This window comes from Crinia signifera, chromosome 4 (assembly GCF_055691185.1).
Source record: "Crinia signifera chromosome 4, ASM5569118v1, whole genome shotgun sequence".
Lineage (NCBI taxonomy): Eukaryota > Metazoa > Chordata > Amphibia > Anura > Myobatrachidae > Crinia > Crinia signifera.
The window spans coordinates 290337559-290352597 of record NC_139220.1 but is presented as its reverse complement, the minus strand read 5'-3'; the positions used below and the strand labels follow the sequence as shown (position 1 = coordinate 290352597).

Sequence of the window (15039 nt, the reverse complement as noted above, 5' to 3'; positions counted from 1 at the left end):
TCGCTCAGTGACCATATTGCCGGTGATACCTAGCGACCTTCGCCGTGTGTGCGCTCCCACCGCAGCTCAGCGATGGTCACAGGAACTTGCTAGAATCGCTGGTCCACAGTAAAATACTGATAACCAGCAATTTGGTCGCTGAGCGACCAGGTCACGTAATATAAAAAAAACAGTTCACTATACATAAAAACAGTTAAGGTGCCCCTACACTCAGGCGATTTGGTCTGATTTTGGCCAATTGCGACCAATCGACCAGTTAAATCGGACCAAATCGCCTCTCCCTGACATGCCGTTGGGTCCCGTGCGCATCGGACCCGACCAGGTGGTCGGACCGGCAGGACGTCCACCCGTTCCTCCTGGCGGTGAGGCGGGCCAGAAGCAGGGACGCATGCAATCCATCACAACGGATCGCATGCGTCCGTGCTGCCGGGAAGGTCTCAGCAGCTTGCAGGCTGTCGGGTGTCCGTACACTGTTGCGAGGCGTCGCAGCAGTGTATGGGCACCTTTAGCTTGGTTCATTCCACTGGTACCCCAGGACTGCGTGTATTGTTTCTCACTATATTCACAGAAACAGACAATCTCTGACCAACACTTCACTGATGATCATATAGTGGTTGCTGCCTGGTAATACTAATGCAGCTTATTAATGAGTGTTGTATGTGACTGACATTCACAAATATCTGTAGCTAGTTGTATTATGCACTTATTATTATTATTGTAGCTTGCCTGAGCTGGTATAACATTCAGTGACGTCTCCTCCTCTCTGAATCCTCCAGAGCTGAAAGCTCAGTGTGTCTGTGAAATTTGCTGCTGTTTGAGTGACTGGTGCTGCAGGGTGAGGTTTGTGCTCTGATTGGCTCTCTGAGTCAGTGAGAGCCAATCAGAACTAGCAGTGGGCCCTGTTGCCTAGCAGCTACAGCAACCATAGAGAGGGAGAGGGAGGGAAGCAGAGAGAAAGTCAGACAGCCTCCAACGAACCTAGGAAGTTTTCCTGACACAGACACAGCAGCCAGGAGAGGCATATCTTTTGGGAATTACAAAAAATAAGCCACCATCGGTACACCATCGAATGATTAGCATTCGATGGTGACAAACATCGGAAGGTCACCATTAAATGGCAAAAACACTAACATCGAAAGAAAAACATCGATGTTTCCGAAACATCGACCATCGATGTCCATCCCTAGAGAACAAGGGAGCGAGGATGCGGCGGTTCAGGCATTACTTCTTTGCCGCGGCTTTCTTGGGCTTTGCTGCCTTCTTGGCTGGGCTTTTTGCGGCTTTAGGCTTCGCCGCCTTCTTGGCCGGACTCTTGGCGGCTTTGGGTTTCGCTGCCTTCTTGGCCGGACTCTTGGCGGCCGCCTTCTTCGGCTTCACCGCTTTAGGCTTCTTCGGGCTTTTGGCAGCTGCAGCTGGCTTCTTCACCTTCTTCGGGCTCTTGGCTGCACTCGGAGCTTTCTTGGGCTTCTTCGGGGATTTGGCCACTTTCTTTGCAGCAGGTTTCTTGGGCTTCAGAGACTTCTGGGCAACCTTATTGCTCTCCGCCTGCTTCTTATTGAGCTTGAAGGAGCCGGAAGCGCCGGTGCCTTTTACCTGAGTGAGAGTTCCTTTGGTCACCAAACTTTTTACACCCAGTTTCACGCGGCTGTTGTTCTTCTCCACATCGTAGCCTCCGGCAGCCAGAGCCTTCTTCAGGGCGGCAAGGGAAACTCCACTGCGCTCTTTGGAGGCGGCCACGGTTTTTACGATCAGCTCGGAGACGCTGGGTCCAGAAGACTTGGCGCTCTTCTTGGCTCCTCCCGCAGCTTTCTTCGGCTGCCTCTTCTTCTTGGATGCGCCCTCTGATGGAGGGACAGCGGCGGGTGCAGTCTCTGCCATGTTAACACAGACAAAAGGCACAACAAATAAAAATGCAGTACTACTAGCGCACGAGTCACGACAATCGCGTTCTGGATTCTTATATACACGGCAGGCTGTGCTGTGATTGGCTGCTGGGCGTCCAGTGTCCTGTGCTCTCATTGGCGGGATAAGCAGAAGTGTGAAACCTTTCCCTGTCTGAGTTGCAGGGACAATCAGCTGTTACCTTGTGTTTCCATAGCGCAAAAAAACAGTCATCAATAGCGCATGAGGTGAGCAGCGAGGTGCCTCTTTGCACCACACCCGTACTCCAAGGTCTCCCCTATCCCTGTATGCCCACTGCTAGCCTAGAACCTGCGGACCGGGGCAGGAAAATCGAATTGATACTCACCCACACCAGGCTGGATCTGCCCGGCATGTAACCCGTTTCTCCTTTACTGTGACATTAATATGTCCCACCCGGGCTTCTTCTCTCCTCGCAGCCCTGGAGATAATGAAGGTGAGCTGCGGGACACACGGTGCAGAGCAGTTAGCCTGTTGAAACCATTTAAGCTGATGTGCGAGGTCATGTACACACAGCTGGCTAACACAGGCAGCTTGCATTCCAAGGTAGCCTCTATAAACTCTCGTTTCTATTCCGAGATCAGTATACCTACTAGCACAGTCGATAGCCGAGGACAGCGGGTGCCACATCCACTAAATTGTCTCAAAGAAACCCAAGGAGTTCATCACTCCACTCTGTTTATGCTAGTTATACAGTACGTGTCAGTAAATGGCTATATTCACAAGGTTGTGTTTCTTTCAGACTGCTATGAAACACACCTCCAGCGAAATAGCTTTAGTTTACATTCAGCCAGAGCTCAAATCAGTTCAAAAAAGACTAACGGGTGCAAAAAAAACAGTCAAGGGCCAATACTAGGAGTCGGTTGGAAGTGGTTGTTATGCTATTGTAGCACACCACAATGACAGGACCACGGGGCCAGCCTTATAGTATACACTGTAATACTGCTCTTGTTAGTTTAGTTTTTGTCTTGGGCTACTTGGCATAGTAGTCCGGTTTGCATTGCAATCCCTGTCCGCACTCATCTCCGCATTAAGAATTGCGCTAGAATTGCTTTGGGGACTCCTGCCAGGAAACACCGTGGGAATCTAGGCCTAACTTAGTTGTGTGGATTACCTGTACTCTATTTGCGCAGATACTTATTTGCAGTTTCTTATATAAAGCCTTCTGGAGATATGGCCTCCAGAACTGAACACAGTACTCTACATGAGGTCGTACCAATGACCTATACAGTGGGATTATTACTTCTTTCTTTCTACCGCTGGTACCTCTCCCTATGCAACCAAGCATCTGACTTGCCTTCTTCATTGCTTTGTTACATTGCCTACCTGCCTTTAAGTCCCCTGAAATAGTGACACCTAGACCCCTCTCTTCCTCAGTAGTTTCCATTATAGTGCCATTTATACTATATTTAATCTTTGGATTTTTGAGACCCAAGTGCATGATTTTGCATTTTTTTATTTGACATTAAACTATAGTTGCCATGCTCTTGACCTGGGGTAGCCAACCCTAGTCCTCGAGAGCTACCAACAGTGCATGTTTTGCAGGTCTCCTCACAGAATCACAAGTGAGCTAATTAGCTCCATCTGTGTATCTTTTAAAATGTGTCAGTGATTAATGAGTGCAGCTGTGCAGCAGCTAGGTTGTCTGGAAAATGTGCACTGTTGGTAGCTCTCGAGGTCTAGGGTTGGCTACCACTGCTCTTGACCATTCCTCTAATCTGCCTAGATCACCAATCATTTGTTTTACCCTTCCTGGTGTGTCTACCCCGTTGCATACCTTTGTGTCATCTGCAAAAAGGCACATTTTACCCTCAATTCCATGTGCAATATCACCAATACAGATAATAAAAAAGCACTGGTCCATGTACAGATCCCTGGGGTACCCCACTTGTAACCTTTCCCTCCTTTGACTGTACTCCTTTTACTACAACTCTCTGTTTTCTGTCCTAAAAGCATGCTCTTATCCATTCAACTATCTTGAAATCCAATCCCAAGCTTTCAAGGTTATTTAACAGTCTGCGATGTGGGACAGTGTCAAAAGCCTTACTAAAGCCTAGATAACCTACATCTACAGCCCCACCTTGATCTATTACTTTAGTCACCCAGTCAAAGAAGTCAATAAGATGTGTTGGACATGATCTTCCCCCAGTAAACCCATGCTGTTTCGGATCCTGTAAATTGCTGCTTTTGAGATATTCTACAACTCTTTATTTTAAGAGTGCTTCCATAAATTTCACTACTACTGATGTAAGGCTCACTGGTCGATGGTTGCTTACCTCTTCCTTTCTTCCACTTTTGTGCAGTGGGACTACATTCGCTGTTTTCCTGTGCTCTGGGATTACTCCAGTAGCTAGTGACTGGTTGATTAATTCTGTTATTGGTTTTACCAGCTCCACTTTAAGCTCTTTTAGTATCCTTGGATGTATCCCATCTGGCCCCATTGATTTATCCACTTTCAGTTTTGACAGTTCTCTGGGGACTTACATTGTCCCTCTCAAGAAGACATCCACTCTATGGGGTAGGGAGGCCAATCCCGGGATCGGCGGGATCCCGGGATTTTGGCCTAAAAAAGGCGGGATTTAAATCCCGGGATTGAGCCTTCCAATCCCGGGAATGCGGGATTAGTGCCCGATAGCCACACTGCTGTCTGCCGGTATTTTACTGATAGGAACAGTGTGCTGTAGCGGCATCATGGCGGTGGCCGGGCTGCGCAGCGTGACCCCTGACATCACGTCACGCTGCACAGCCCGGCTGCTGTCATACCGCTATAGCACACTGTTCTGTACTAGGTTGCCTGGCCACACACCTGCCCGCTGAGCAGCTCATCCTCCCTGGCCGCCCGCTGTGCAGCTCGTCCTACCTGGCCGTCCGCTGTGCAGCTCGTCCTACCTGGCCGTCCGCTGTGCAGCTCGTCCTCCCTGGCTGCCCGCTGTGCAGCTCATCCTCCCTGGCCGCCCACTGTGCAGCTCGTCCTACCTGGCCGCCCGCTGTGCAGCTCGTCCTACCTGGCCGCCCGCTGTGCAGCTCGTCCTTCCTGGCCACCCGCTTGCTGGAGATGTTCCTGCTACTGCCTGTCACCACCTCCATGTAAGTGACAGTGCAGTGCAGGCAGGGAGATAGTGGTTTGGGATTATTCTGCCTTTAATTGATTTACGGTGTGGGCAGTTTGGGGGGGATGGGGACAGCTGTGTTTTTTTTTGTATCAGGGAGGCCAATCCCGGGATCCCGGGAATCCTGGGATTGAGCATTTTTCAATCCCGAATCCCGGGATTGAAAAAATGCCCCGGGATTGGCATCCCTACTATGGGGGGAGATTTACTAAGAATACGATATATCATATTCGTATTCTTAATACGAATGAATATGAATGCATACGGCTTTTTCAGCCGTATGCAAATTCCTGTTCCGGAAGGTAATATACAAAGCAGTCAGATACGACTGCTTTGTAAACCTCCGATGGCGTATTCATTTGTATTAGCGGCCATATATATGGCCGCTAATACGAATTCATATGGCCATTCTGCACGGATCAGGCAGATCCGTGCAGGCTGTGCTGTGTAAAAAAAAAAAGTCCAAGCATGCGGAGAATTAAAGGGCACGCTGGCCCTTGTAGTTCAACGGTATTAAAAATAGTCAAATAAACACACACTGACAAACACAAGAAAAATAAAACTTTATTTCATCCAAAGCCCACACATACTGATACTTACCTATCTTGAGCCCGTAAGGTAGGTCCCTGGGTCCGGTGTCCTGGGGGTCCGGTGTCCTGGGGTGCTGGTCTGGTGTCCTGGGGTTCTGGTCCGGGGGTCCGGTGTCCGACGCAATCCATAGGGGAACCAGAGGAAGTAAACTTACAACTGTCCGGCGAAGATCACGTCCTCTTCAATTCCTGCAGTAGCCTGCCTAAAATCTAACATCTTTATTTTTGTGTGCGATGAGTCGGTTTCTGTCTTTATTTTGATCCATACTGCTTGATAGTCACTGTATTATTTATTTATTTACAGTTTCTTATATAGCGCAGCAGATTCCGTTGCGCTTTACAATAGTAGACAGTGATAAAACAAATTGGGTAACAACAGACAGACTTGGAGGTAGGAGAGCCCTGCTGCAAGTTTACAATCTATAGGAATATAGGAGGGAAAGAGGCACCAGTAATAGCATAGCAGTCCCACCAAGTTACAAGTCCAGAAGGGAAGAAAATAATACATAAGTGCCTCAGAGGGTTATGCGTGTAGAACTTAAATATGATAGGCTTGCCTGAAGAGGTGAGTTTTCCGGGAACACTTGAAAGTTTGGAGGCTAGCGGAGTTCTTATTGTGCATGGAAGGGCATTCCATAGGATAGGAGCAGCCTGATGAAAGTCCTGTAATAGTGAATGGGAGCTAGTGTTCCGTGCAGAAGAGAGACGCAGATCTTGTGCAAAGCGGAGTATAACTGTATCCTAGGTTTTCACCCACATTTACATCAGATATTCTGTCACCAGAACTTAGACATAGAATTTGATGGCAGGTGAGACATTCTTGGACCTTCTTCATTTTTTCCATACTTACAGTATTCTCAAAACTAATTCTTATTTTATTGTAATTATTATTATTATTATTATAATTTGGTCTATTCCAGGCATGATTAAACTGTATTATCATCTGCCACAATTCATGGGAGGCTATTCAACTTGTCAGCTACTTTTTTTTTGCTGAAACAACTTTTCCTCAAATTTGCCTCTTAATCCATTTCCTTACAGTTTCCTGTCATGTCCTAGGACTAAGAATGTTTCCGTCATTTACCTTGACTGTTTGATTTGCCCCTTTTTTTGTGTGCCGTGTCTAAGGTATTACCTTCTGGAGACATGGGCAACGGATCTTAACATGGCACTCTGTACGGCTCTGTATCAATGACCTTTACTGTGGTAGATACAGTACATTAAAAAGAGAATCCCATTGGATCCTTCCTTTTCCATCTCAGAAGTTCCCATCATAGTGTCGTAAAATAAAAAATAAAAAATTAGAATATGGACACCTTCATTGGAGATACTCCATAGGGCTGGAGAGACAGAAGGGTGATGGGAGAAATGTAAGGAGCAGCCAAAACAGAAGGAGAAGGGTAGCGTCATGTAGGCCTCTAACATTAGGCAGCTGCTTAGGGGCAGGATCGGGAGCGGGCATCATCGAGTCTGCCCACCACAAAATCAGGGAATCAGACAAGACATTAAACAGACGTGGAAGACGGAAAAGGACTGGTTGGGAAAAGGGAAGCGACGCAGGGCTTTAGAACCAGAAGGGAATTGGCTAAGGTTAGGGAGAAATCACAAGGCTGGAGAGACAGAAGAAACAGCCAGGTATGAGGAAAGGAGTGGGTGGCAGAGGAAGAAAGAGGGGGTTGGGGGGGGGGGGGGGGGGTAGGGGCTGGAGAGACAGAAGGAGTGCTGGCAGAAGCTGGCTGACAATGGATGAATGGATGGCTGGGGAGACAGAAGGCGCTGATTGTATATTCTCCCTGTACTTGCGTGGGTTTCCTCCGGGTACTCCGGGTTTGTTCCAAAAATATACTGGTAGGCTAATTGGCTCCAAACAAAATTAACCCTAGAGTGTCTGTCTGTGTGTGTGCATATGTGTGGTAGGGGATATAGATTATAAGCTCCACTGGGGCAGGGACTGGTGTGAATGTTCAAATATTCTCTGTAAAGCGATGCGGAATCTGTGTGAGCTATATAAGAAACTGTAAATTAATTCATTACAATCACTTATTTATTTTAGTCCATTCTCGTCCTCAAATTGTCTGTTAAGGTCCTAATTTATGTTTGTGTATTTGTAATAAACAATAAAGACGGATGATCGGTCTCCGGTCGTTGCTGATGATGATCATTAAGTTCTTACCACTCTTCTCCCAATTCACTAACATGGGGATTCTATTGAAGATGGGTTGTTGACCGTAGCACGATAACAGATACAATCTGATTGGTGGTTGCCATTGGCAACAACCCATCTTCAGTGGAACTCCCATCTCAGTAAATGTAGCCCAACGTCACTCACATTGTCATTTGAGGGTTATGCCGTGTGTTCGGGTATTGTGGTGCCGTTTATTGTCCCCAGCTTCTGTTCTTTAGTGTTTTATTAATGGTTTAATAGTTTCAAATGAGAGGATTTTATTAGCTCCTGAAATCATCCCGGAGAGATCGTGCGTTCATTGAAGAACTAAGGTTACACAGAGAGGAGGACCACTTGTTGCATTTCCCTCTTTGGTTCAGATTTGTTGTATCAAAAAGACTCCTCTACCGCACTGTATGTATACAAATGAGGAAAGAACAAACAATGTTGCAAAATCTTATAACAGTGTATGGAATGTCTGTGACTGAGAACGGGAGCTCGATACAAGAAGGTCTCGTTTCTGCTGCTCATAAATCTGCTTGTGTGGATTGTTAACACTTTTACAGCTTTATTCTACTGAGACTCACATTGGTAATGCTGGAATAATCGTTTGTTGAAAATCATGCGACCTTTCCCATCGTGTGCAGCCGCCTCCTGCTGCTGAGGAAGCAGGTCCTGTTCCCAACAGCTTCCCTACGTGTGATAATACCTCCAGTACGACTCGAGTTGTCACTCTCACAGACCCAATGTCATATAGTTACCATCTGATAGGCACACACGCATCATTAGACACGTTTACGCTTGCTATGCAATCAGTGCACGCACAGTATAGAGGATGAGTCCTTGTGTAGAATATTTGCAGCAGGTGGAGTCGTCGGCCTGAAAGCGCTCTATTGTCCCTATTGTAGCGGTTTCACAATGAGCAAGTTGTGAGGCTGGACTCCTCCCTCAAAAACCAAAGGTCTTCGTCCAGGTCCGCCCTAAGATTATAAAAAGAAGACTGCACCGCAGTAACGTACGTCGTCATACAAAAGGTTTCCAGTTTCACTTAGAGCGGAGGAGACGAAGCTAGAATGTCCGGCAGAGGCAAAGGTGGTAAGGGGCTCGGGAAAGGAGGCGCCAAGCGCCACAGGAAGGTGCTGAGAGATAACATCCAGGGCATCACCAAGCCTGCCATCCGCCGCCTTGCCCGACGAGGAGGCGTGAAGCGCATCTCCGGACTCATCTACGAGGAGACCCGCGGGGTGCTGAAGGTCTTCCTGGAGAACGTGATCAGGGACGCCGTCACCTACACCGAGCACGCCAAGAGGAAGACCGTGACCGCTATGGACGTGGTCTATGCTCTGAAACGCCAGGGGCGCACTCTCTATGGGTTCGGGGGCTAAACGCTGAGGCGCCTCTGATCCTCTCACCCACATAAAGGTCCTTTTCAGGGCCACCCACCTATTCCTCGTGAGAGCTATATAACATTGAGCTAGCATTACTGCCGCTCGTGGCGGTCCCCTGACTATACGTCGGCGGAAGTAAACGAAGATGAACTTACAAAGAAGTATCATTTCTTTAGGTTACATGTTGCATGCATGTAATTTGTAACAACTCGCACAGGCTGAGAAGATTGTTCTAAATCTGTAACAATGATACGTGCTGCAGCCTAGACTGTAATCCTTTGTTTCTGAGATGCCTCCAAAATATGGTGGACAAGAACTTGTCTTAATCTAATGAATACAAGTTATTATTTTAACAAAATAGACTGCAAGAGACACATTCTTAAAAATGAACCGGGCTTTCATACAGTTCCGTCTTTGAAGACGCTGAAACCTCGGTGTCCTGGCAGTTGATCTACACTACTTTGTGAAAGTCAATAAAAGAATTAAAAAAAAGACCCATCACATCACATGGCCTCAGGACTGAGATGAACATGTTCATTCGCATTTGGCCCCAGGGACGTAGATTTGACACTGTGCTCTCCATGATTATAACGTACTGCATGATCATTATGACACTACAATACTAAAGACCCGATCAAAGTGAAAAAAAAAAAAAAAAAATACATGATATAACTATAGATTGAGTCCCGTTGGACTCTATAAGAGCGCTCTATAAAGAACATTATTATTATTATTATAAGGTTCTGCGGCGCCTGTCATTCTAAATTATACATATCTACAGTATCTTTAATAGCTGCAGACTTGGAAGTTAAAAATACAATGGTAAACGTGATGTAACTATATGAATAGGAGATGTAGGAGCAGAAACATATAAACACCGTATCCCGGATCCTTTTAAATTCTTAACGTGCAGAATGTAAAGCAACGTATATGAAGTGGATGGATGACTACAGTAGCTGTCACAAATCCCAGCTAACACTGGTAAACATGATGCATTTATGCTAATGTGCTTGAATTCTATACACCGGCTTCGTATGCCGATTATTTTATCCCAGGATCTGAAACAATCGGCCATGGCTAGAAAAGGCGGGGTTTTTTTGAATGCTCCAAACGGTTGTATTAAACCAATCGATAGAGGAGGCATGCCCACACTGTCCAATCAGCGTGCAACACTGTGTATAAATAGAATAGCAAGGGGGCGACGTTTCTAATACAGTCGGTACTGTAGCTGCACGCATTTTCTTTTGTGATCATGGCCAGGACCAAGCAGACAGCGCGTAAATCCACCGGCGGGAAAGCTCCCCGCAAGCAGTTGGCCACTAAAGCCGCCAGGAAAAGCGCCCCAGCTACCGGCGGCGTGAAAAAGCCTCACCGCTACCGACCAGGGACCGTCGCCCTCCGCGAGATCCGCCGCTACCAGAAATCCACCGAGCTGCTGATCCGCAAGCTGCCCTTCCAGCGCCTGGTGCGTGAGATTGCCCAGGACTTTAAGACCGACCTGCGCTTCCAGAGCTCTGCCGTCATGGCCCTGCAAGAGGCCAGCGAGGCTTACCTGGTGGGGCTCTTCGAGGACACCAACCTGTGCGCTATCCACGCCAAGAGGGTGACCATCATGCCCAAAGACATCCAGCTGGCCCGCAGGATCCGAGGGGAGAGGGCATAGAGATATTCGGCACTCCTATACACGCAACACCACAAAGGCTCTTTTCAGAGCCACCAAATCTTTCTGAACGAGCTGAAGCGTAAAGCACATTGGTGTTTGAGTGGAATGATGTCAATTCCTTTAACGGGGGGACAGACACCCGGGCTCCAAATTGGTACCCACAGCGCATATTCCGCTCCTACCTGGCTTTCACCCTGCTTCTGAACCACCTCCATATGCTTTGCGCAGGGGGACTACTCCTAGTCTTCGCTACGAAAGGTTAGACTAGTAGATCACACGTGTGTAAGAGGTGCATTTCGAGAAGTTTAAAATGGCATTTTCTAGGGAAGTAAAAGCACGTGCGGCTTCCCGGTCCTCCTCACCAGGCACGAAATGTTACTATACGGGCTGAAGCATAAGCTACAAATAAGTGATTTTTGCTTCCTGGAACCTTTTTCTTAACGCCTCGGTTCCTTCCTTTGTTCCCCGCTCCTGCCAGTATGAAGGGCAGATCTCATCTGATTGTGATAGGCAGATGCACAAGCTCCGTCGATGCAGGGAACGGTCAATCACTACCGGCCTTCACCATAAACATGATTAGAGAAGGGACGAGGTTTCCTTACATGGATCAAGCTCTCCTGCCCTTCGACTGTTTCCAGAGCTAGCCTCTCCTGTCCCAACAGATTCATGGGGCAGGTTAGCCGGGGCATTTACACCCTCCCTTCCTCCCTCCCGTACAAAGGTCCCGGGTACCACTTCAACCTTTCCCGCTAAATCGGGCTAAGGACTGACATTTAGCCAGTTTATAGAGATGAATCAGCACTTCACAGTCGGGGTGGGTGGCTCTGAAAAGAGCCTTTGGGTCAATAACGGGTAAAACATCTGACGGTCACATCACTTGCTCTTGGCTGGCTTGTGGCTCTCGGTCTTCTTGGGCAGCAACACGGCCTGGATATTGGGCAGTACACCTCCCTGGGCGATGGTCACTCCACCCAGCAACTTGTTGAGCTCTTCGTCGTTGCGCACAGCCAGCTGCAGGTGGCGGGGGATGATGCGGGTCTTCTTGTTGTCGCGGGCAGCGTTACCGGCGAGCTCCAGAATCTCAGCCGTCAGATATTCCAGAACCGCGGCCAGATAGACGGGAGCACCGGCTCCCACACGCTCCGCATAATTTCCCTTTCTCAGCAGACGGTGAACGCGACCAACCGGGAACTGTAGACCGGCACGAGATGAGCGAGTCTTGGCCTTTGCCCGGGTCTTGCCGCCTTGTTTGCCTCTTCCTGACATGCTAAAATGTTCAATGGGCGCGTTTCTTCAAATTCGAAACTGTACTGCGTGCAGACAATGCGCTCTCGATATCGCCCTCCTCTTAAATATACACTCAGGAGGGTCCAGTTCTTGCTGTGTGATTGGTCTGTGCAGGAACCTGATCTGCATTGGTTACTGTGTAACTGGACCAATCTGCAAATGGCGGGCGGGGTTTCGCCGACATCACTCGTAGCCAATAGTGTTACCAGCAGCGAGGACGCCTCGTTTGCATAAGCTGCCTATAAATAGAGCCGATCTGGAGCGGCACAGGACAGATTTTTTCTGCAACGACTCAGAAACGATTATCTGACAATATGCCTGATCCAGCCAAGTCTGCGCCGGCTCCCAAGAAAGGCTCTAAGAAAGCCGTGACCAAAACCCAGAAGAAAGATGGGAAGAAGCGTAGGAAGACCAGGAAGGAGAGTTATGCCATTTACGTGTACAAGGTGTTGAAGCAGGTGCACCCTGATACCGGCATCTCCTCCAAGGCTATGGGCATCATGAACTCCTTCGTTAATGATATCTTTGAGCGCATTGCTGGGGAAGCTTCCCGCCTGGCTCACTACAACAAGCGCTCCACCATCACCTCCAGGGAGATCCAGACCGCCGTACGCCTGCTGCTGCCTGGAGAGCTGGCCAAGCACGCCGTGTCCGAGGGCACCAAGGCCGTCACCAAGTACACCAGCGCCAAGTAATCTCCCCTTCTTCTCCCACCCACACCAGCACAAAGGCTCTTTTCAGAGCCACCCACCTCCTCTCTAATCGAGCTGTAACTATGATGGTTTTTGCTGTGTCCATGCTCCGACCGATATAACTGACTTGTGACGTACCCTCTAGCTATTGTTAACCCTACTGGGTCACACAAAAAAGTGCCTTTATCTCTACCACTTGCAAAGCTGCATTCTGTATTTCTCTTTCTAGGGGATCTGAATCCAGTTTCAAATGTAGGACCGGTTCATTACGTTGCAGATGTCACTGGCTGCTTAAATACACAAAAGATACATGCGACCCATAGGGTGGCAATGTACACCGTTGGCAATGGATCGCTGTCTTTTTTTCTGAATGAAGTGTGCAGTACGTCAACGTAGCTCAGTACCCAGTTACTTCTATGACCTCCGGTTCCGTTTCGATGCATTTAATCAAGGGTGAACACGTAATTCCTGCTCAGGCACACTTGGTTCCTACTGTAACACGCACACACTTGATTGAAAGGCGATTACAGTTCAGAGCGCCGCAAAGCTGAAATACGCACCGAGTCCGGGAGCCAGGGAAACGTTACAGTAATGGCTTTAATTTCCCGCCGATATCTGAGCGACTCTCATTGTGTGGGTCCATTGTCATTACCAATTCCCCCACTTTCAAATTAAAAATATACAATGTATCTATATCTATTCCACGTATAATAAAATGAAGGGAAAAAAATAAAATAAAACTAACAACGTTGGGTCATTACGTTTCATCAACACAAATATTCACCACAACGTAGTTGAATGATTTAGTTCTCTTATCAAGCTGATTTTTTACACTGGGTATTAACCAAGAAAAAAAAAAGAAAACAATACCAAGAGAGCAGTTACTATAAATCGAAACATAAAACAATATCTTCTTGTAGCGAACAAAAGGAAAACAATCCAAGGGTTGTGCTTATGAACGAATGGCAAGGCGAGCCATGACTCCGCCTTTAAGTCCAAGTCACCCATCAGGTCCGCTTTCCACTTTATAAAAGCCGCTGACAGGAAAGCTTACTCATTCTTACTGATCGTCACAGATTTTTTGAGAATGTCTGGAAGAGGTAAAGGTGGAAAGGGGCTCGGCAAAGGAGGCGCTAAGCGCCACAGGAAGGTTCTCCGTGACAACATCCAGGGCATCACCAAGCCTGCAATCCGTCGTCTAGCTAGACGAGGGGGTGTTAAGCGTATCTCGGGACTCATCTACGAGGAGACTCGCGGTGTGCTGAAGGTGTTCCTGGAGAATGTGATTCGTGATGCCGTCACCTACACCGAGCACGCCAAGAGGAAGACTGTGACCGCTATGGACGTGGTCTATGCTCTGAAGCGCCAGGGCCGCACTCTCTATGGGTTCGGGGGTTAAATTCTCAGGTGCCTCTCATGCGGTCACCCACACACGCACAAAGGCCCTTTTCAGGGCCACCCATCTTTTCTACGAGAGCGCTGTTACATCCTCCATGTTTAATGTGGCTATTTACCGGGTCCTAATATGAATTCATCACCTAGCAGTGAGGTGGGTGGCGGGTGCAGTGGTTCCTTTTTGGTGTCGGTGATCGTGTAATTAGGTAATCCGCAATATATAGAAAAAGGTTACGTTACAAACCACGCTGTTAGCGACCACTGCACAGAGGCATATACGTTTTCCGGAGAATTGTGTTTTAAAGGGTCACGAGGAATGCAGATTGAAGAACGTTCCAGTCCGCCTTCTTTGCGATTTACTAAGCTCTATATATACTGTATGTACCCTTGCACTCATACGGTTTGCAGCAGTTAAAATACGAGGCAGCGCTAACGAGTTCTATAGTGGTGAATCACACACCTTCCCTGACAGCTCTGCCACAGATTGAGCTTGCCCTTACAGAGGATGTAGGGCATCAGAACCGGCTGGGAGGGTATGGTGCCACAGGTGAATGCCGCCGGTTTACAGCGATTCATTGAAATGCGCACTAAAACGCTATGCGCTATGAAGCGTTTATTGAAGAGAGCTGATACGTAACGGTCTCATTAATCCCACTTCCCAGCACATATGTAGAATTGTAAAGTGACTGAATTTAAGGGGCAAACTAGAACATTCTGGTGTACCTATTGATTACAAACTGAAGGGCGCTGCCATCAGGCCACGCCCTGCGCTCACAGCTCTGTCGAGAGAGGGTGGGTGGCTCTGAAAAGAGCCTTTTGGGGGAGAACAA

General features: G+C 47.9%; 2 protein-coding genes across 2 annotated transcripts; one reads left to right on the top strand and one right to left on the bottom strand.

The window, feature by feature from the left end:
* Window positions 1-1221: 1221 nt before the first annotated feature.
* On the bottom strand, window positions 1222-1878 carry LOC146073158 (histone H1.01-like). The gene has a single exon (XM_083180340.1). It carries the CDS (start codon window positions 1876-1878, stop codon window positions 1222-1224), a length of 657 nt encoding a protein of 218 aa, XP_083036466.1.
* Window positions 1879-8857: 6979 nt separating this feature from the next.
* LOC146073156 (uncharacterized) lies at window positions 8858-14213 on the top strand. Its single transcript, XM_083180339.1, has 6 exons — window positions 8858-9156; window positions 9218-9236; window positions 10401-10745; window positions 11754-12005; window positions 12419-12634; window positions 13809-14213. The coding sequence occupies exons 1-6, from the start codon at window positions 8858-8860 to the stop codon at window positions 14211-14213; spliced, it is 1536 nt and encodes a 511-aa protein (XP_083036465.1).
* Window positions 14214-15039: the final 826 nt, after the last annotated feature.